Source organism: Phodopus roborovskii, unplaced genomic scaffold (genome assembly GCF_943737965.1).
Source record: "Phodopus roborovskii unplaced genomic scaffold, PHOROB, whole genome shotgun sequence".
In the NCBI taxonomy this organism is placed as follows: domain Eukaryota; kingdom Metazoa; phylum Chordata; class Mammalia; order Rodentia; family Cricetidae; genus Phodopus; species Phodopus roborovskii.
In genome coordinates this window covers 21,594,180-21,618,454 of record NW_026126410.1, presented here as the reverse complement: position 1 = coordinate 21,618,454, position 24,275 = coordinate 21,594,180, and the positions used below count along the sequence as shown (strand labels likewise).

At 37.4% G+C, this 24,275-nt stretch overlaps 1 protein-coding gene across 1 annotated transcript in view; it reads left to right on the top strand.

The window, feature by feature from the left end:
• Positions 1-15,475: 15,475 nt before the first annotated feature.
• Positions 15,476-24,275, top strand: part of Spef2 (sperm flagellar 2) — a 157,118-nt gene continuing 148,318 nt past the window's right edge. Inside the window, exon 1 of the mRNA XM_051182532.1 lies at positions 15,476-15,570. Within this exon, the coding sequence (XP_051038489.1) occupies positions 15,513-15,570 (58 nt within the window). The 5' untranslated portion in view covers positions 15,476-15,512. The remainder of the gene's footprint in view (positions 15,571-24,275) is intronic.

Genomic DNA, 24,275 nt, shown 5'->3' with positions numbered 1-24,275 from the left:
TTAGGCATATATCCAAAACATGTATTCATACCACAAGAACATATGTTCAACTATGTACATAGCTGTTTGTTTCTTTTATGAACTCTCCTGATGATATAAGTTCTTGATTTCCTTAGTGACTTCTAGTGTTCTTTACTGATCAGCAGAAGTTCAGCAAGAAAATAAGGTTTATAAATTATACTAAATTAGTTTTGCACAAAGGGCTACTACTAGCAAGTTCAAGTCTGCTTCAGCAAATAATTTTAGTATTCATGAGAAACTACATGTTCATCTGTACTGAGTGAAGGTACCTCTAATTTAAGATATGGTGCAAAGGTGATTTTCCATCTGCTCCTGATGATGATGAGAAATCAGACACTTCTGTTTGTGAGCCTTCAGTACAGTGAATTACTACATGTACAAATATAGGAACCTGAAATCGTCCTATGACCAGATGCAATAATGTTTCCAACAAACATTTCTTGTGACTTTTTAAATATGAAAGTAGTTTTTTTTATTTTTATTGAAAATACATTCTTCTTTCGTACAATCCATCCCAACCATGTCTTTCCTCCCTCTACTCCTTCTAGCTCCTCCCACACCTACCCCCCTCCACAGATCCACACCCTTCTGCTTCACCTTCAGAAAAGAGCAGGCCTCCAAGGCATGCCAGCCAAACAGGACACAAGATGCAATGAAACAAGACAAAAACACTCACAACAAGGCTGGAAATGGCAACAGGAAGGAGCATCTCAGAAGCAGACGAAAGAGTCAGAGACAGGCCCACTCCCACTACTAGGAGTCCCACAATAACACATACACAAGAGTACCTGGTGCAGAACCATGCAGGCCCCATGCTTGCTTCTTCAGCCTCTGTGATCCCATGTGAGGCCTGCTTGATTTGTTGGGGGCCGCATTCTCCTGATGTCCTCCATCCCCTCTGGCTACTACCATCTTTTCTCCTTCTCTTTCCTCAGGGTTCCCTGATCTCTGAGGGGGAAAGACCTGATGGAGATCTCCAATTCTTTTCATAGTACCTTTACAGTCAGGAGAATCAGTTAAAGATGGACACTGTAGCACAAATAGGCCTAAGAAGAGCTGCAAATAACACCTGGAAAAACTTCTCAAGAGAGTCCTGTGAAAGGGGATATAGCAACATCTATATACTTGAAGATCTGCTGCTCACTTGCAGGCTGAGTATGAATATCTGTGATAGTTAATTTTGCATATCAATATTAATGAATTAAGAAACATACAGAAATTAAAAGGGTAAAAGTTTTGTGTTTCTATGAGGTCTTGTCCATGGAGAATTAACTGAGGGAGAAAGTCATACTTTGAAAGTGGGTTATGCCATCTCTTATGCTAGGATTCCACACTGAATATAACAGGGAAAAATAAATTTAGCATGTATGTTCCCTTTTCTCTGCTTTCTGGTCCCCCAAGATTTGAGCAATTATCCTCCCCCAAGAACAAGAGCTAGCCCCCCACTAAAACAAAAATATTCCTGGAATCATGTACTGAAATCTATATATTTGTTTGTACCAGGAACACAAACAAATATACATAAGTAATGTTCGGCTTTAATAAAATAAAAGCCAGCAGGACAGGAAAAAACTAAGTGCAGAATAAAGCTGGTCGGAGTGGGGAAAAAGTATAGAAATACAAAAGAATTGACACTTGATCTGATATCCAAAGATTTCAAAATCACAACCCATAGAATAAGTGAAGAAAATCACTCTAGACAGCAAGAGCTGTCATGGTAGATGTATACAAATGATAAACCTGATGCTATTAGGTCTTTTATGCCAGTATATTATACTTTTTGTATGCAAAAAAAAAAAAAAACTGCCATAGGCTTAGCAAGAAAGTTACATGGACAGATCTCCCTCTTCTCTGTCTCTCTGTCTCTCTGTCTGTCTCTCTCTCATTCTAGGGCTTCTGATCTACTGCCAACATTGAGAGGGCTTGGAAATAGTCATTCTCATTCTCAGAACATGAAACAAATAAAAGTTTAATGACACTTATAGGCCATAACATAAAACTGAGGTCAAACTACAATGCTAAAATGTAGAAAGTGGCAGATGTAAGCAATCATAGCCTAGCCTAGCTTATCTGAAACAGAAACTGTAATAGTCACTAAATGCTGGAAATGTTTAAATGGTAACTTTGATAACTTAATATGTGAGAGAAAACACATGATAACTACAGAGTTGAGATGAAGTAAAGCAAACATTTGCACTGCTTTACCTCCTGGAGCTTAGATAATATCTTCTTTGTGAAGACTCCTTGCATGCCCTCTCTTAGGTCTGACAAAACAGCTTTGCTAGCAAAAGCCTACTCTTCAAAAAGTGACAGAGTTGGTATGAGTTTTTCTTCACGTGGAGGAAGATTATTCTGAACCTTCTGACCCAACCTGCCTAAGGACATAATAAAATTAGAAAAGATCTCAGAAACACTTCTGCAAGCTTTCACAAAGGAACAATTTCACCAAGATTATACTGTTTCCCTTCCTAACATTTTACTATCACATCAACAGAGCTCTGTACAATAAAAATAGACTGAAGTTGCAACAACTACAGAGAACAGACTATGTAAAGAAGATGCAAAAACAAGGAAACCAGAGGAATTTGAAGGTTACCACCTGTGGCTAGAGCACTAACCATATTCCAACTGTGTTGCACATTAACGTTAACACTAGGTCTTGTAGAACTTCCACTTTATATTTCAGGGTTTTTTTTTTTTTTGAAATTTCCATTTATGGGATTCTTGAGAATGTTTAAAAGCACTTGATGCCATTTCAGAGGTCCAGAGTTCAGGTCCCAGCACCTATCTCAGGCAGTCCACCACTACCTGTAACTCAAGATCTAGGGGGATCTGATGCTTATCCCTGGACTATGTGGACACACATGCACGCACATACACATACATTACACACAATAATAAGTCTTAAAATTTTTAAATTAAAATAACATTTATTCTTTTATTTGTTTATGTGTGTAACTCAAAGGTTATCTTGCAGGAGCCAGATTTTCCTTCCACAGCAGTAGGTCCAGAATTCAAATTCAGGTCACCAGGCTTGGCAACCAGCCTTCTTACCCTTTGAGCTATCCTTTAGGCCTTATTAAAATTTACACCAAAACCTTACAAGCCATATCAAATGACAAGAGAAACTATATGAAGAATTTGATTAAGCATCATGGGCAGTGTCAGATGATAGTGATACTAGAATTAGCGGATATAGAGTTCTAAATAGCTATGTCTTCTAACAAAAGAAGCAGTTCGGAAACACAGATAGGATCTCTTAAGTTAGAGTGAAATGATAGAAATGAAAAGTAACTTCTAGCTCCATGAAGGCTAGTCAATACAAGTGAAGCTTCCAGCTGGGCAGCAGCTCTACCTCTGTTCAATGACAACAGTAAGTGCTGTCTTCAGCAATAGGGCCTTACCATCAAACTTTGAAGAGTAACCAATAGCCTGAGCAAGAGTCTGAGCTATTTGTAGCTGGGTGTCTCTGAAACCCCTTTCACCAACAACTCACCAAAGTATGACCAAGCACCGGAAGTTTTGCTCAGTGGCATAAGACGTCTTTTTAGAGCATTGCTCCCTTGTTATATGGTGATTTCATAAAATTACTTTTATGTATGTATCCATTTTAGAAAGCTTCTACAGTAGTAGGTTTCCATACAGCTTTTCAAAAGACTTTTAATCTTGGTTGCCCCTCCCCATATTCCCTCCTTTATCCTCATCTCCCATCACTCTCACTGTTTAAACCTCCTATTCTAGTCACCCTTTTATGTATGTACAATATTATACTCAATTATTTCTCCATTGAAAGATCTTCTCCATCCTAGCTACCTAAATTCTGTGGTTGTTTAGATTAAATCACACATTTCTAAAGAGAGAAAATATGCGATATTTGTCTTTCAGGGCCTGAGTTACTTTATTAAGGATGATTATCTCTATGTCTATCCATTCACCTTCAAATTTCTTAACTGTCTTTTTATAAGAGATGATTAATATTCTGTTGTGTAAATGTGCTACATTTTCATTAGCCAGATATTAGTTAATGAACATGTAAGGTGTTTCCAAATTCTGGCTGTCATGGATGAGTGCTTCATTTCCCTCTCATCCTCTTCAGCATGTGCTGTCATTTGTTTTGTTGATCTTGGTCACTATGACCAAGATCATTATGAATCTCAATGTAGTTTTCATTATCATTTCCCTGACAGATGCTGAACATTTTCTACGTGTTTCTCTACCATCTGAGTTTCAGCTCCAAGAACTCCCAGTTTTGTTATATACCCCAGTTTTACTTGGCTATTTATTTTCTCCATGTTTGGTCTCTTTTCATTCTTTATATATTCAAGAGACTAGTCCTCTGTCAGATCTAAGATAGTTAAAAAAATTTATTCCTATACTCCCTTTTAAAAATCTGTTTTTAAAACTATTTTTTTCATTTTACACACCAATACCAGTTCTCTCTCCCTCCCCTCCACCTGCTTTCCCCCACCTTCTCCTATTCTACCCCCCATCCATTAATCAGAGGGGGTAAGGCTTCCCAGGGGAAGTCACCTAAGTCTGGAACATCTCTTTGAGGCGGGACCAAAGTCCTTCCCTCTATATTTAGACTGAGTAAGGTATGCCTCCAAAGAGAATGGGCATCAAAAACCAAGTTCAAGCACTATGAATAAATCCTGGGTCCACTGCTAATATCCCAAGCCACACAACCCACATTTAGGGGGCCTAGTTTGGTCATGGCAGGCTCCCCGGCTGTCAGTTCAGAGTCAGTGAGCTCCCACTAGCTCAGGTCAACCATTTCTGTGAGGATCCCCAAAATTGTCTTGAGCCTTTTCCTCATTTTATTGCTGCTCCTTCTCTTTGACTGGACTCTGGGAGCTTGACTATTCTATTCTCTTCCTTTCTTGAAGGCATCCCTTGGTATACAGAGGGACCCAAGAGAAAGACCTGTACAATGAAAACTCAAAGATATTGAAAATATTACAAACAACACCAGAAGATGAAAAGATCACCCATGCTTATGATTCAGTAGGATTAATTTGTGAACATGGCCATTCTACCAGAAGCAATCTACAGATTCAGTGCAGTTCCCATTAAAATTCCAAAACAATTCTTCACAGACCTTTTTTTAAAAAATCTTCAACTTTGTTAGGAAACACAAACAACCTTGGAGAGATAAAATATTCCTGAATAATAAAACCATGCTGGAGTTATTACCATTCCATTTTAAGTTGTATTACAGAGCTCTAATAATAAAAAGAAAGTATGATATTTGGCATAGAAATAAACATGCTCACCAATGGAATAGAATTCAAGACCCAGCCACAATTTCAAATTTTATGAACAGCTGATTTTAACAGGCCAAGAATACACATTTAAGTAAAAGCAGCATCTTCAACAAATGGTGCTCATCAAACTAGATAGCTGCATGTAGAATGAAAATAATGTATTATCTATCTCCCTGCACAAAACTCAGCTCCAAATGTATCTCAACCTATGACCACATACCCTGAATCTGTCAGAAGGTAAATAAGTAGTAAGGTTGAATTCATTGCCTCAGGAAAGGACTTTCTGAACAGGATACCAACAACACAAGCACTAAAATTGAACTAATAAAATAACAACACTTTCGATTTTCTCATCCTTTGGTAGTGAATGACCAAAATAAAGCACCAGTGAACCTGAATACCCCTCACTAAAAACAGAACATTCAATAGTTTGAGACAATTTGAAAAGAGTGTAAAATATGAGTCATTGGAATACCAGAAGTTGTTTCCCTAACTAATAAATTTCATATGTTTGCAGAATTTTCCCCACGAACCCTTTTGTCTACCTACCTTAACTGATAAAAGAAAGGTTCCATGGGATTAATATAACATTGTAATTATTAGTAATCACATCATGATCATTTTGCTTGCATAATAACCATTAATTTCCTAGTTGTTATTAAAATCTTGCTTTGTCTTTGGGGATGTTATAAGTATCTTTAATAAGAGTTATTTTGTGAGCTTTGTAGGAATTTAAAGAGCTCTAACTGGAAGGTAAAATGTATTAATTGAATTTGAACATTGAGTTCCACTTTCCAAAAGCTAGTTAGGTGTAAACAAATCAATGCTTTTAAAAATATAGATGCATTTTTAGTATAATTTCATCACATTTTTTCCCATATCTAGGAAAGGTTAGAATGAATTAATTTTCTCTATGGCTGTTATTACCTTGATGGAAAAGAACAGAAAATAACTAAACAGAAAAATTGAAATTTATTTATGTGTCCTCATCTCCTTTTGGTAAATTTTGATCCAGTTTTCAAGCCTATAGATAAATGGTTCTCAATCTGTGGGTCACGACACCCTTTGGAATCAAATGTGGGGAGTTACATATTCGATATCTGGAATAACAGGTATTTACATTATGATTCATTACAGTAGCAAAATTACAGTTACAACGTATCAATGAAAATAATTTTATGGTTGAGGGCAAGCACAGCATGAGGAACTATATTAAAGGTCACAGCATTAATGAGGTTGAGAACCACTGCTTTAGATGATTTGATAATTCAATCACAGGCTTGGATCAAATCCTTAAGAATGTTAGTATAAAATCTTTTTTAGATTTAAAAAAATTATTTATTAATTAATTTTTTACATCCCAATCCCAGTTCCCCTTCTCATCTCTCCTCCCACTCCCCCCACTCCCCTCTGTCCTCTCCTCCTTCTCTCTCCACTTTCCCCCTCCCATCTGATCCTAGGAGGTCTACTAAGTCTGTGCCATCAGACACAAATGTATGCCTCACTTTTGGTTTTACTTTGTGATGAAATTTAGAAGAGTATGATATAATAGTCAGGTTAAATATACAAAACTGCATCAGTCTTTCTGGGGTGCACAACTGAAACATTATTATCTTTCCAAATTGAGCACTGTGCTCTTCTGTGAAATTTTCAGGTGGAGTTTGTGGATATGGATTTTGTAGAAGAAAACTTTCAGATGCAATTAAAATTTATGATGTAAAATAAAAATATTTTCTCTTATGGTCCTCCTTGTTTTGTGGCTTTTCTGGAGATACAGATTATAGTCTGGTAATTCTTTGCTCTATGAAGCAAGGAGAACCATAAGAGAGACATACATGGTATCATGGTGATGGGGAAATGGACAAAAGCTCCTCAACAAATTGGGAGCACGGAGGGAGGGGGAAGAGAGGGAGGAGAAAGAAAAGGGGAAAAGGGGAGGGGAGAGGAGAACATGAGGGACCATGAAGATTGAGTGGGGAGATGAATAGAGGAGAGCAAGAAAAGAGATACCATAATACAGAGAGCCATTGTAGATTTAAGGAGAAATGGGCACTAGGGAAATATCCAGAGATCTACAAGGGTGGACCCAACTTACAATCTAAGCAATAGTGGAGAGGCTACCTTAATTGCCCTTCCCCTAAAATGAGAATGATGACTACCTTAAATGCCATCCTAGAGCCTTCATCTCATGGAAGTAGAAGCAGACACCCACAGCTAAACACTAGCTGAACTCCTGGAATCCAGTTGCAGAGAGGGAGGACTGAGGAACCAACATAGGACCAATTAGGCCCCTGAATGAAGATGTCAGCTAGGAGGATTGGGCAGTCTATAGAGCCTCTGGCAGTGGAACCAGGATGTACTACACAAACAGACTTCAGGAGCCTATTCCCCGTGGAGGGATAGTTTCTTAGCTTAGATACACTGGGCAGGGCCTAGGCCCTGCCCCAAATGACTGGACAAATTTCAATGATCTCTCATGAAAGGCCTCACTTTCCCTGGGGAGTGGATGGGGCTGGAGTGGGGGGGGGGTCGGTGGGGAGCATGGAAGGATGGGAGGATGGGAGGGAGAGGGAACTGGGATTGACATGTTAAAAAAAATACTATTTGCTTTTATGTTATCTCTCTCACACACGCACACACGTGCATGCATGCACACATACACACACACACACACACAGAGAGAGAGAGAGAGAGAGAGAGAGAGAGAGAGAGAGAGAGAGAGAGAAAGTCCTTAAAGTTAAACACTTTCAACTCTGCAGTTACCAAATGACAAAATCCAAGAGTATGGAAAACACCACTCAATGTGTGTTTCTTCTGTCTGCTTTCATAAAGCACTACAATCTCATGATAGTGTTTTACTAACATAGAGAAGATCCCTCAGATATACCTACCTCAATAAAGTCTAAAAACTGAACAACCTAAAAACTAAACCATAGCATATTATATTTTAATATAAATGTGTGTGTGTGTGTGCACATATATATATATATATATATATATATATATATATATATATATGGATAAAATGCTGTTAAAATACCAAGTTTCTCTACCTCTACTTCAAAGTATTTTACAAAATTATTAATGATTAGTGTTACATTTCTTGGAATAAAAGATGCTATATTTGCCAACAGAAATGTACTAATCTGGTGAAATGAGTATGAAGTTGCAAATGTTTTCATGGCCTATCTGAAAATGTAACAACAAAAATTTCAAGTGGGAATAGAAGAATTTTAAAATATAAAAACAAATGACAGCTTAACTAAGTGAAATCTAAGGTATCAAAAAGGTCACTTATTTCCTGCTAATCTGCCCAGTATTGCAGAATCCTTGATTATATTAATCTGAGAAATAAGTAACTAGCTTCGTGTTAAGGGAAGAAACTCTCATATACACCAGGAGTAACAATTCTTAAATCTCAAAATAATATATTGAAATGAGACTATATAGTGGAGAATACACACAGAAGCAATTGAACATAGCTATGTACTACATAGTTATGCTAACTTCAAATAATTTAATTTTTTATGAATTTATAATTTCTTTTTTAAATTTTTTATTTTAATAATTTATTTTTTATTTTACATATTGATCCCAAATAATTTCATTTTAAAGGCAGCTTCCCCTGTCCTTAGTAGCTGCAACACTTGGGAGAGCAGGCCCTACATAACACCTGGCAAGCACAATAGAACCATTCCTGTTGGCAGAGGTGTGGGGGAGCCCGTCCTGAAGCTGTGAGCTTAGAGAGATCTGTCTCTATTACTCATCTGTCACGTGGCAGCATGGGTGGGGGAGAGATGCCCACACCCCAATCTATGTCTGAGCAGGTGGGAGAGCTGGTACTGCGGTCATAAGGGTGAAAGAGCTGTCCCTACCCCTCATCAACTGTAGCAGAGTGGTCCGTACACCATGCCTGACAACACAGTAGAACTAGCCTGGGAGGTGTAGATATGAGAGAACCAACACCAAGGACATGAAAGCAGAAGAACTACCCTTGCTCATCTCTCAAAGGATGAACTAGACAAGACAATGCAGGAGAGCTCCCCCTGGTGGTGAGGACAAAGGTGAGCTTGTGGAATGACCAACTGCAACTCCCCAGGCTCAGGACCAGGGTTATGTATGAGTTGACCCACCCCAACATCCACCCGCATGTGAAAGGTCCAGTCCTGCAGATCAAAAGCAGCAGGATCTTCATAACACAGGGCAACATCAAGATAACCAAGAGGAGTCCCACTGAGGGCCTAGCATCAACAGTGTAGCAGATACCAGAGACCTTGAACCAGACCAATGACTCTTTGCAATGAATTCTTGCAAGTAAAGATGTATGGATGAAAGTGTTTACTGCATGACTCACTGTGTCACACAACAATTTCCATGAAGAGATTGTTTTCTTTATTTTTCTCTTAAATTTTATTTTATTTTATTGGGGGGGGGGTACAGAGGGGAAATGCCTGGGATAGAGATATAAAGAATAAATTAAAAGGAAAGTTCAAAACATTTCATTATAAAACAAAAATGTAGGTAAAGATAAATCAAAATTAATCAGACCTAAAGCCTATACTAATTTCATGTAGTCAATACTGGTGCTTAATAAAGACATATAAAATAAATTCTTTGGTTTAGTATTCTTCTGTTGTTAAGTTTTTACATCCAGTAAAATTTGATTTATTCAAGCCATATTCAGAACCCTTAATCAATCATGGTATTTTTCCATATTAGAAGAAACATTTGAATGATTACTATATAAATTCATACAGGAACAAAAAATAAACATAACCCTTATCTATCAAATAATAAACTTAACCTTCTTGTCTCTGTTGTATTGTTATCAAAATAACCAGTAATAACCTCTAGTGAATAACCTCTAGTAATAACCTCTCAGTGAATATCACAGAAGTTCAATCCATGATCTTAAGGTTACTGTAGAGCTCTCAACCAGCTGATCATTTCCTTTCTGTGATCTGCAGTGTGGTCAGGGATATAGGGACAGAAGGGTAGTTCAGTGAGTAGGCCAAAACCCATGACCTTAATTCCATCTTTGGGACTAGAATGGTGTAACAAATGAACTGACTCCTGCAATTTGCTCTCTATTTTCCACATGCTCGGTGTGACTCATGTGCACATGCCCTTCCCCCACATGAAACAATAACAAAATGTAATTTTAAAAAGGAGTAAAGGTAAGTTCTCTAATACTGAGATCTTACAGTTTTCTTGTAGCTATTTTTCAAGTACCTGGGAAGGTTATCAGCTCATAATGATCCAGAATTCAGTACATACTAAATTATGCATTGTTGTCGATGTCAATGAATGGCATATACATGTTGTGTGAGAAATCACATAAATGGTTAGTATCCTTGCTCTGAAAGCAAATATTCACATTTACTGTGGACCTTCTAAGTACTTTTCCTCAGAACAGTGCTGCATAATTATCTTAAGTGAAGGAAGATATATTGGATTCATAAGACATCAGAAGAATGTGAGATACTAAAATAATATGAGGAGGTACTATCATTGTTGATTGAGCTCTGATAGTATGTAATTTTTGTGTGTGTGCATTTGTGTGTGTTGGTGTGCACATTCCACAGAGTGTATTTGGAGACAAAAAGACAACTTTGTGGAATCAGTTCTCTTTTTCTACCATAATGTGGGAATGAACTCAGATCATCACTCTCTGAGTCTTCTCACTGAACCTGGTTTATAACATTATGGGTGGGGCTAAGATATAAGATGCACAGCATATTTTAAAGGGTTCACTTATTTATTGCACATGAGTACAATGTACTTTGATTATATTCACTTCCTTCCTCCTCCAAAACTCTTCTCAGATTCTCCCACCTCATTTCTTTCTAACTTCATATTTCCTCCAGTTTTTCATAATTCACTGAGAGCAATTAGTAGGTCCTTCTGTGCAGAGTGTAAGGTCATCACTAGACTATGAGCAACCTAACAGTAGCCCTCAACTGCCTCAGTTTCTCAGATAAGGATGAGGACTTATGGATATCTCTTTCCCATCCATTCTGGGAATTTTATTTTGTTTGTCTTACACAGGCAGGTCTTGTACAGGAAATGATGATTGCTATGAGTTCACAAATGCTGTGACCCTGCCATGTCCAGAAGATACAATGTGTTTTTGTACAGTCTTCTCTGGTCTTTGCGTCTTATCTTTACCCTTTTCTGTGATTTTTTGAGTCTTGAAAGGAGGGGATATTATTAGGTATTGTTTATACTTAGGACCAAACACTCTACCATTGCTGATCCCATGTACTTTGACCAGTCATGAATCTCTGTATGAAGCACAGTCAATTTTTGCAATATAAAGCTTCTCTGATAAGGGCTGAGAGAAGAATGAGTCTTTTGGCAAAAGATAAATATTTAGAATGCAGTTGGATATTATTTCTATTCAACAAAATAATATAGGCTTTCCCCTGTAGTCCTTGATCTCTACAGCCACAGGTCCTTGGCCAGGTTTACAGTACCAAGCCTGATTTCCATCCTGTGAAATGGGTCTTAAATTGAGCCAGTAAGTAGTTGGTTGGTTACCCCCATAATATTTATGCCACTGTTGCATCAAGAGACATATATTTCAAAGTTGATCATCATTATAGGTCACAAGGCACACAGTGGGCTAAGACTGTTGATGACTTTTCTTTACCAGAATCTTGTAGAGTACCTTTTCTCACTATGAAAGCTATCTAGGAGGAAGAAAGCTTACAGGTTGGTACCAGATTCCTTTCCCATTGTCCTGTGCCCCAAATCTAGGGTGTCTTAAGCAATATGGTCTTGTTATCAAGTTATGGTGAGTAACAAAGAGCAATGACAATAGATTGCATAATTATGAGGAATTATAAGAAGACTCCTCATGGCCAAGAATTAGAAAGGAGATATTCCTGGCAAGAGAAAAGATCATTATCCTTAACCTATATAGGGTTATTCCATTAAATATATCAGGTATATTGTATAATATTTTATATAGTAAATTTACATATGGCTTTTTCATACATCTTAAGTATCAGTTACCCTTCCCTCCATCATTTTTCCTCCCCAACCTTCCTGTTATTATTAACTTTTTGTTAACACAAAACAACTTAAAATTTCTGGGAAGAGTGTTTCAATGAAGGATTGTCTATACTTGAGTTGGCCTGAGGATATGTCTGTGGGGAACTGTCTTAAGTAACTTCAATGATGTGGTAAGAGCCAACCCACAATGAGTCACCATTCCTTAGGCAGTGCATTGAACATATAGCAGTGGAGACATAGAGTTGAACACAAGCAAGCAAGAACAAGCACAGCTCTTGACTATGGGTTTGAAGTTCCTACCATGACTTCTCAGTACAATGGACTGTAATCTGGAATTGTAAACTTAAATAAACACTAGTTATCTGAATAAGAATTGTCCTCCATAGGCCCAGGTACCAGCTGGCAACGATGGGGAAGCTTAGGAGATACAGGCTTGCTGGAAGAATACTCACTAGCGGTGGGCTTTGAGAGTTTAAAGCCTCACACCACTTCTAGTTCACTCTGTCTCCTATGTGCTTGCATTTGAAGACCTGTGCTCTTAGCGGCCTGCTCCTGCCCTACGCTTGCTGCTCTTGTCATGCTCCTCCATCATGATGGACTCTTATCCCTCCAGGACCCTAAGCCAAAACAAACTGTTTCTTCTATAAGTTGCTTTGGTAATGTTGATTTTTCACAGCGACGGATACATGATTATTACAGATCTCTTTGCCTCTTAGTTACTTTTTATTTTAACAAAGGAAATGAACGTAGAATACCTCCCATCTCCCCCACTAAGCCCCACTCCATGATTTCCCTTTTCCTCTTCATACAACTATATCACCTATCCCCGCTCTTTTAAAATTGTTCTTACCCACTTCCAGTAGTGCCTTTGTAGATTACCGACCCTTTCCAGTACTTATTAAAAACATAAACCTAAATATTAAAGGTTAGAATATACACATGAAAGAGCACATGCATTATTTTTTCTCTCTGGACCTTGTATAGTTTACACAGTTTAATTTTTACAAGTTCTATTCACTTATCTGTAATAGCTCAAATATATATATATATATATATATATATATATATATATATATATATATAATTTCACTTTCCATTCTTCAGTTGATGGACATTAAAATTATTTCCATTTCTTAGCTATTGTGAATAGAGCAACAGTGAACATAGATAGATAATGTCTCTATAGTGTAAGACCCTCAGAATGAGGAGTCTTCCAGGTTGGGTCGATACCCCAAGAACTCAATGTCCAGTCCAGTTGCTGCAAAACGCAAGAGGCTTTAATGAACAGGAAATGTTTGCGCAAACGGGCTCCTCCAGCATGAAGGCTAGGGAGAAGCCCCCTCCCCCGGGCACAGGTGTTTTTAAAGGCAACCCCACAAGCTTAGGGAGGGGGTGGGACCCTCTGTCCATTGAGTACGTGACCCTTGGAGGCCGGATGGTCTGCTATTAGGGTCAGCAGACCTTAGGGCCTCAGGTGTGCTAATTAATCTTGTCTGGGCAAACCAGAGTTACAGCTATCTCTTGACCCTATTTACCACCTGTTGACTCACAGGAAAGGAGGGGCAGTGTGAATTCTTATCTCAGGGCCTTGTGAGAGGAAGCTAGCAAATTCCAAGGAACAGATATTGGTTTCCAGGTTAGTCCATCATTAACATTACTTTTTAGGTCTTTCAATAGTAGTATATAACATCTCTTTAAGTGTGTCCTCAGGATTATTAGAGCTGGGTCATATGACAGACCTTTTTCTAGATTTTTAAAAACTTCCACCCTGATTTTCAGTATGATCATAACTAAAAGCAAAACATGGGAAAGGGCATTTCTCTTATTCACACATCCTTTTGTAATTACCATTTTAAGTTCACAGTAATTGCACCCAGCCCATAACACAAAGGAATAATAAATTGCACAACATAATTCATGTATTGTGAAAATAAGTGTTGTGTGTTAAAAGGCCTCTTGGCATACTGATTCATACCACAGAATTTCAACAGTTCTTGATTTGTAAAAATAGAAAACAAATGTGTTCATTCAGTTTCTACTGGTGCATCTGAGCCTACTACCGGACCTGAGAGAAAAAGTCTCTCACTGAGTGCTATCTGGAATAACTTTGAGGAAAAAAAATCTGATACTCCTTAAATAACCAGATTTGGTACAACTAGTCACTTAAAAGTCGGGAATTTGCATGACATATTGCTCATGATGGGCTTAAATTAGCTGTAATGTAGAATTAAATATTCACTGAATAGAACAACCAACATTATAGAGTAACTGGGAAAAACTATCATTTACTTTAAGTTCAAAAGCAGAAACTGCTAAGGTTTTGTCAGGTGATGAGAACATAAAAGACTTATGAAAGACCAACTGAGATTTTAAAAACATCTTGAGTCCCAATGTGGTGACAGATGTGTTAGAACTGCTCACACTAAATTCAAAACAGCTCTGTGAAATAATTGCCTAAAACTTCTGAAATACAAGCAACTCTGATCTACTCAAAGTCAGCACACTGATGAAATACAAAACTTCACATATCCTTAAAAGATAAGGCAAGTTTGGAGCATACGCTGAACTTCCACCTGGAGCCAGGCGTCAGAGTGTGTGAATTTTCATTGTATCTTCATCTATAGAAAAGAACAGCGAGGCTCAAAAGAAGCCAAGTCATTATTTCTGGGCAAAGACCTTGTGAGATCAAAGCCCGACAGAAACGCTCATACATATCGGATTGGGAAGGTGGGACTTTATTGATAGTACAAAATTATACCAAAACTATTACAATGAATACTTTAAAGAAGTATTGCTTTTATAATGTAAACTGCATTTAAGTACACATTGTTGTTTTTCAAACCAGCGTACAATCTCATGTAACTTTTTATAGTCTATCCCTAGATAGTTACAGAAGAAAAATAAATATTAATTCAACTGACAATTTTTTTTAAGAGACCTTTTTTTAATATTATAATTGCTGTTCAGACTCTTGGAGTCTTAGTCACTAGCTCAGGTCTTACAAGCCAGTAGGGGGCAGACAACAATTTCTGATATCTTTGGCTGGGCTCTGGTGTCTCCTCCTCTCTGATCCGGTAACCTAACTTCAGCCTGGATGAGCTTCCTTAGCAACTGGTTGCCCTGGGCGACGGGAAGACGCAGTCGCAGTCCTGCTGACTGCATTCTTGGCAAATTCCTAGCACCTGCTAGCGGTCAAAGGCGCCTTGAGTTATGTCGGAGATCCTGTGCCAATGGCTCAACAGGGAGTTGAAGGTGTCCCGGACCGTGAGTGAGTGTCCACAGCCTAGGGCAAGCAACGAGGGGAGCACAGGGGGCGAGCTGATGGAAAGTGTCCCATGAGTAGCTAAGCAACGTCCCACAGTGCTTAGCACTCCTCAATCCTACCTAGCCACAAGGGGCCTTCTCACTCCATCCTCTGGCATTACTCTTTACCATGCGGTCTCAGCCTGCAGTTGCTGACCTAGTTTGTAATTCTAAGCAGTCAGGGAGGCTTAAGTTCGACCTACCTGTCTGCTCTATAGGGAGGAAGCTTTGTTTCTGTGGTCTGACCCTGACTTTGCTTTAGGGACATTTGCTTTAAGATGTGCAAGACAAGCTCACAGATCAGGAAGTGTTTCCAGAAGTTACAACTTGTCTGTGTTTCCTCCAGTCTAAATTAGATCCAATCACACTCTGCTTAACAGCAAAAGGGTCGACGTAGACTATATTAAACATTTACCAGTTTTAGGAACTTTAATCTCAGTTTATAAACTTCAGTTGTTTACCTCTTTCTAAGCTAACCTTATTTGATTTTATCAAATGCATAAAGCTGTACCTGAAACTCCTGAATTCTTATGGCCTAGAAAGTTACAAATAGTTCAGATTTGGTGAGAACAAACACTTCCAAGCTCCGCCCTTCAGTATGCTCTTTCTGATATTTGGGAGAGGGATCATTGTCTCTCTAGGGGGAACTCATTTCCAATTGCTTTGGATTTTTTTCAAGGCAAGACATTTTCAGGACAAATCATTTCATTCTGTCTTCCCAGAGGAAACTTTGCCTCCCTGCCAATTGCTACCAATGGCGGCAGATTCCATTTCAGCTTTGTGCAGGTGTTAAATACCTAGTGCATTCCTGGAGGCATAAATACTAGACTTAGTATTTGCTAAGTCACCTCCACTCTGCTTTAACAATAATAAATTCTTGCTCAGTGTTCTGTCTCTTTGAGCCTTTGAGAGTTTCTCTGCTCAGATATGATGCTAAACTCAGAACAGTATTCAGCATTTACCGTTTCTCTTCCTCTCTCACCATATTGTCCAAAAATGCTATGTCACACTTGAAGTTGCACTGTTCTGAGACAACAGCTGTGCATCTCTTAGCTTGTTAGTTCACTTATCTGATAATAAAAATCACAGTTTCCTCAAGTAACTAGGACCCTTGTAGAGTAAAACACTTTTGAAAAAAAGTAAATAAAATTAATCATAAACATGCAAACACTAGATGCTGTTATAGTACTAATAAGTTAGGGAAATTTGGTTTTGGAAGGAAGCATGACTTCATTCTGTGAAGATTAAAAGCTTGGAGACATTTTAAATAAAAACTTAACACCACAAGCTATGAGTGGAAAATTCCCAGCATCTTTTTTCCTTAAATATAAATCTGGAAATGGTTAGCAAAGACACCCCATGCTAATTTCATTTTAAACACTAGCAATACAGCTATTGCTGAATCCCAATTGCTACAAGATGTCTGAGGAAACAGTCTCTGATGTACCCAAATTATGCATGTAAAGGGCTATCCAGAGTATATTCAATTGTTTTTGTCATCAGGATAGGATTCCTGTGTACCTGACAAAGCACACAGACTCTTGTAGAAGTCTTCTCATTAGATAAGTTGTTCTGTGGGATGTGGAGAAAGATTTTGAATACTTTGTAAAATGGATGATATAAAGGAACAGTGAAAGTTGATGAAAATAATTTGGTAATTTCTTGATAACAGCTGTGTAGGAGCAGGGGATGGGGACCTATTTCTTTTTTATCCATTGCTAGCCAGTAGCCTGAAGTTCATTGGGCTTAAGAACAGTATTTGTAATGATGCTCCATCAGTTGTTCCAAGGTTAAATGGCACATGTACTTAAGAACAGTATCTGCAGTGATGTTTCATTGGTTATACCAAGGTTAAATAACACAATACATGTAGAACATTAAATAGTACTTGGGGTGGGCATAGTGAGTAAAAATCTCACTTGTCACCTTAGTCATCCTAAAAAAATCAAATGGGATATATGAGCAAAGAATATAAATATAATATTTATATTATATGTGATATATATATGGAACAGAAATAGTCTGAGTAGCCTTAAATAGAGTAATAGTTGCATAAACCATGTTATTTTATACTATATATTACTGTTCAACTATTGAATGAATGTAATACATACTTTGATATAACAGATTGTTGTGATTGTTGTGTACTTATGTGAGTAAAAATGTTGTAGCTTAATTATAACTAGTTTAATTGTAGTTTACCAACTATAAAACACATATACAAATAAATACACAGGCATTAGGGAAAAGAAACACATGTATTGTGCTGTACTATATTGTTAACATATCCACAAACCTTCACATTGTGATATATTTTAACATAAGTGAATGTGTGTAAAGATATAATCCAGAATGCCAATTCTGATTACCCTGAACAGGTGGGCATTTATATATTGCCTTCATGCATTTCTATTATTTGGATTGAGTTTGTGTTGCTTTTAGAGTTTAAAAGGAAAATTCAATATAATATTGAAATGATAAGTTCAAAAGTGGAAGCCAAACTTCATAAAAATAAGAGAAAAAACTTGTTAAAACATGTATGCTTTTATAATAAATTACTTTATAAACTCTTTGAAGAGTTATTTTCTCAAATAAAACATATAGTTGAAATAGTAAGAAATAGTTACAGGCTACTGAATATTTATAACATAGAATATGCTAAGATATTTTTATACTATTTTTATTTGATGTTAAAAACAAGCATAAAAGCAATGTCCCCAAGTGCAGATAACAATGAGAATATTTGGGAGTTGGTCAGGGATACACAGTTAATAGATTGTAGAGCTAGGATATTAACTTAGACATTTGACTTTTGCTTTTAGGCACTGTATTCTATAGTAGTGTTTACATTTAGGAATATTTATTAGTATCTATTGACCAATCCATCTACCTTCCAAACATTCATTTGAACTCATTTTTAAGGACTGTCAACTGTCATATCCAACTTTGAGGTTTCTTTTATTTTCTTTTTTTTTTTTTTTTTTTTTTTTTTTTTTTTTTTTTTTTTTTTTTTCCTTTTAAAGTATTGAACTTTAATCACATAGCCTCCCCGGCAAGTTATAATGTCTCAAGACATAAGTCAATTCCCAGATGGTTAATGCAAAGATGGGATTATTAGTGTTTGATGAAGAGTGTTTCAGTCCATTCATTGCTTGTGGAGCAAAGAAACAAGACAAGGATGCCACGCAAGTGCTTTATAAAGCTAAATAATCTGTATTTGTTTTGGAGACAGCTAAAGTGAATTGATTTCTAGATTATCTTGAAAGCTAGGTTCTGAACTACCCTGCTTATTCACAGTAGACAAAAGACATTCCAATATTCTAAATTAAGAATAGGTACCTTCCGCTTGAGCAGGTGGGTGTATCCTCTTGGGAGTTCCTGGAGAGCTGATTAATCCTAATGAAGGAAGACTCTAATGTAGCCAATGAAAAAACCTGATAGCCTTCCATATGATGTATTTATTGAATCATTTTCCTTAAAAATAATGCTTAGCAGCATTTCTTAAATTATAATACAACGTATTATCCAAAATGATAACTGGAATTCAAGAATTAATGTTTTATGATATAAAAATGTATTAGTATGCCCATCAATTTAATTTATAATATTTTAATTTTACTTTTTCATATAAACTCTTTTGATTATATTCTTTTCCTTTCTATCCCCTAACTCCTCCAATATCCTTTCCCTGTCCTATTTCATGTTATTTCTTATCACACACACACACACACACACACACACACACACACACACACACACAGACACCATGGAATCCTTTTAGTTTTGACTAGCTATAATTGAGCATGAGGCTTGCCCTTGATTGTGATTGATATAACCAGTGTCACTCTGCTGAAGAAAACTATTTCCCCCTTCCCAGCTCTCATTCACACACAGTGTCTTGGTTAAGGATGAAATTTGTGTTCACCTCTTTTCTCCATGCTGGGATTTTGTCTGGCTTGATCTTGTGCAGTTCTTGTACATGCTTTCACAGTTTCATATGTGTCTCAATGTTGTTGTGTCTGTAAAGGCTAGTACCCTGAAGTCCTCTATCACCCCAGGCTCTTACAATCTTTCCATGTACTCTTCAGCATTAATCCCTAGTCATAAGGGGAGGAATTTGATAAAGATATCTCATTTACAGCTTAAGGCTCCAAAGTGTCTCACACTCCATATTGTCTAGTTGTAGGTCTCTGTGTTAATAGCCATCTACTATAAGAATTGGTATTATAATAAATAATGAATGGCTTAAAATAATATTACTGAAAAATCTGCTAAGAGTCCTCTGTGAGGTATTTATTTACTTATTATTTATGGTGTGCACATGTAAATAGAAGAGGTATATATCAGGTCTCTTTCTTTATCCTTTTTATCCCATTATTTTAAATGTGATTTCTCACTGAATCTAAATTGGTTTTGGATTAACTAATTCGCTAGTCTGTTCCAGGCTACAAGCTGTCTACAAATCAAGTGCTAGGATAGCGGACACATGCCAACACCCAAACTTTTTCCATGGTTGCTGGGGTTGTAAATTTAGCTTCTTATGGTTGCAGCACAAGTGTTATACCCATTGAGCCATCTCTATAACACTCAGTTACTCCACAGAATAAACATTGCCTCTCGGTCTTAAGACATTTGTGAATTTTCCTTAAGAGCAAATGAGCCTCATAATGCTATAACAGAGCATCTCCATAAATGACATATGCTGTGTTGGCTAGTTTTATGTCAACTTTGCACAAGCTAGCATCATTAAAGGGGAAGGAGCCTCCACTGAGAAAATATCTCCATAAGATCTGGCTGTTGGCAACCCTGTTGGGTATTTTCTTACTTAGTAATTGATGTAAAGAGGCCCAGTCCATTGTGGGTGGAGCGATCTGACCTGGTGATCCCAAGTTCTTTAAGAAAGAGACTAGAAAACCATGAGAATCAAGCCAGTAAACAACCACCCTCCATGTTGTCTGCATCAGCTCTTGTCTCCAGGTTCCCACCCTGTTTTGAGTTCCTTTCCTGACTTCCTTCAGTGATGACTATGGATGTAGATGCATATAGGTCAAATAAACCCTTTCCTTGGCAGCTTGCTTTTGGTGTTTCATCATAGCATAGATATGTGACTTCAAAATATTTGTATAGACCAGATTAATCATAGAGAATTATAGATAACAGTGCAAATCTCTTAGGCTCTGATAATGGGTAAACTGAAAAATTTAAGTAAACTTATGTACATCTTAATATGTTCTGTGGCCATAAACTATTATTGATGCTGTGAAGGCACACTAAAGAAAAAGTTGTATTCAAGAAATAAATACCTCTATGTCTTGATATCTGAAATGGGAACAATAATCCCTAGGTCCTATTTTTCATCCCAGGGAAGTCATAGCCAATGGGTTTTTGAGAAGATGGAAGGTAATCTTTAATGATATATAGTGACAAACCTGCTGATATCTGCTCAGTAAGCTTTATTTCAATATTTTCCTATTTCTCACTTTAATATATTGCCCAGCATAGTTCCTATAACATAACATATTTCATGACAATATATGAGAAAGAAAAGTAAATCATTACTTTAGATTGAATTGTGTCTCAAGAAGGTAACTTGAGCCTTTCAAACCTTAGCTTTGTGAGTGAGGAAGTTCAGTTTTATTTATTTAAGGAAGTTCTTAAGAATTATCTGATGATAATAATTGTAGATTTTTAAATATGGGTTGACAATTTCTTATGGGGAGAAAGCCATCAGACTAAGCATTATTGAAAAATTAACATAATCTATAACTTTATCTGGCACACTGAGAGGAAAACACATGTAGATCAAATTGCTTGTCATTAATTAGAATGATCTAATATCAAAGAATCCTCAAATCAACCCAAAGCGTGGATTTTTTATGTTTCTGATGGACACATTTTATCAACATATTGATAAAAACGGGATTAGATTATATTTGCTTCATATGTCCCACCCCACAATATTTAAGACACATTGCTTAAAAGCTTTCTCAACATTCCTTCTACAGCTAAAAGCTCCCAAAGTTTAAATCATTGTAAATTCTTCTGTTATTAGAGTACATTGTTGCATTTTGAATCAACATACAAAAAGGACAATGTTCACTTAATTTTTAATTAAATAGATTAATTTTGTGTTTTATGAAATATTCTATGCTCTTTGTTCATTATTAGTAGTTATATCTTCACAAATGCCCAACTCAATCTTTCTATGTTAAATATTAGTTCTTAAGAATTGCCTTAAATTTTTAAAAAATGTTTTATTTTAGAAAATGATCCCAGTTTCCTCTCTCTCCCTCCATCCCTCCCATGTCCCCCGACTCCCTATTCCATCCCATTACCCCCCCCACACACACACACACACTCCACAGGGAGGGTGATACCTTGCAGGAGGGATCATTAAAATCTATCAAATCATTTGTAGTAGGGACTAGGACCTCCCTCCTTCCTCTAGGCTCAGGGAGTATCCCTCCATGGGGAATGTGCTCCCAAAGTCCTTTTGTGCACTAGGGATACATCCTTGTTCCACTGTCAGAGGTCCCTTAGACTGCCCAGGCCTTCTAACTGAGACCCATGTTCAGGGAGTCTGAGTCAGTACAATGCTGGTTTCCCAGCTATCAGTCTGGGGGTCCATGAGCTCCCCCTTGTTCAGGTCAGCGTTCTCTGTGCATTTCTGTAGCCTGGTCTTGCCCTCATTTTCTTATCACTCCTCCCTCTCTGCAACTGGATTCCAGGTGTTCAGCTCAGTGTTTATCTGTGAGTGTCTGCTTCTGTTTCCACCAGCTATTAGATGAGGGCTCTATGATAAGTCGCCTTAAATTTTATGGGCATACTTTATTGTTTATTTGGGTGGCTTTTTGAGACAGAGTCCTCCATCTCTGCCCTAGGTAGATTGGAACACACAGCAAGCCATCTGTCTCAGGCCCTAAGTGCTGGGATTACTGGCCTGCACCACCATGCTCAGCTGGTTATACTTTATTTAGATACTTTTGTAGATTTATTTGATTTTAATCTCCAGTTTTACTTTTTCAAATGGAGCTACATAAAAAGTCCTACTGAATACATATTTTATAATGTATTATGATTTTACCATATTACAAAATATGATTTTGGATCTGAAAAAGAGTATCAAACCAAAACTTAAGCTAAAACTTACTTCCATTCCTGGTGGTGTTCACAGTAATGCCTTTTGAGAGTTGTTTGGGTCTTGTGGGCTCTGCCTTCATAGAGTTAGTCTGTTATGCTGTTGCAGGGTTAACTGTTGTTGGGGTGGGATCCTGATGACGGGCTAACTTTGGTCTCTCTCTGTGTCCATGTCACATACTCACCTGCACTTGCACCTCAAACCATGTTGGGATACAGCCAGAGGCCGTTTGCCAGGTTCTGACACCTTGGTATTGAACTTTACCATTTTTAGAAATGTGAGCAAAGACTTTTAAATATGTAAATTTTTTGTGTTTTTCTGCTACAGTAATATAAACTGAAAGATAACAAAAAAATCATTTAGTTCTCTGGTGTATTAACACATAAATTAAGTCATATTTGATAAGAGCTTGGTTTACATCTATACAGCTACATTAAACTGGCTGTCTCTAGATTCTTTCCACTTTTCCAAAGTGTCATTAAACCACAAATTTTCTAATATTTCAGCTTCAGGGTCATTAAAAACCATATTGCTTCGGGTAGAAATAATTTATCTGTGTTTTCTAGTTACTAAGCAGCATTTTTCTTTATTAAAACACAGAATCCTTTCACTAGAAATTAATATAGAAAGTATAAAACCAGTCAGCACTGTGTAAACCAGAACTAATATTTTAAGATCAGAGTTTCATGAAAATGATACCAAGCATTTTCATAATTGAAATTCTATGACATAGAAATTAAGATTTCATTTCCAACATAAACCTTGAGGTTCTAATAAAACTGTCCTTCAGTGGAGAAAATGTAAAGGTCAACCATCCTTGTCATCTCAAGAGAAAATCATCAAGGTACCCCAGGAAAAAGCCATAAGACACAGCTGTTAGCTGGCTGGAGTAGGCTTATTGAATGGTTGTAAGTTGAGAATATGTGCAGCCTCTTTGTGAGGGCATTAGGAAGGATCTGGGCTCCTAGTGGATGTTGTTCAAGAGGGTTCTTGGAAACAGTGCTTTACCCTAAGTCTGATCCCCTTAGAAACTAGGAAATTCTCTGATTTTATTTCTTAATGACAAACCTAACAATGGGAAGAAGCAAACAGGGCAGAGCAATGATCAGAGAGGAAATAGCCATTGTGAATAATACTAGCTAGACTAAGGGAAGTCTGCCACTAATGCTAGCCAGATGTTCATTTCCACGAATGTTCTGGACAGCCTCTTGGTTTTGTCTGACTTCAAACATAATTTAAGGGGGTTTATTGTTTGATCCACCAGGACCACAAACCAGCCTTATCTGCAGTTGGTATGCTATGAAATTGGTTATGCTCAACACAAGAAGGCCAAGGTCTTTCCATGAGTGCTGGCCAGCTCCGAAGAATGCGAAGGCCTCTTAGAAACAGGCCATTTTCCAGCTGCCAGCAGTGCCCTTTATCTCTTTCAGAGGAAAACAAATTTGCTTGATTTTCAAATATGCACTTGAGATGTAGACAGGATCTTTCCTCCTGTCATAAGGGAGCAAATGCCACTGAACGTAAAGTGGCAT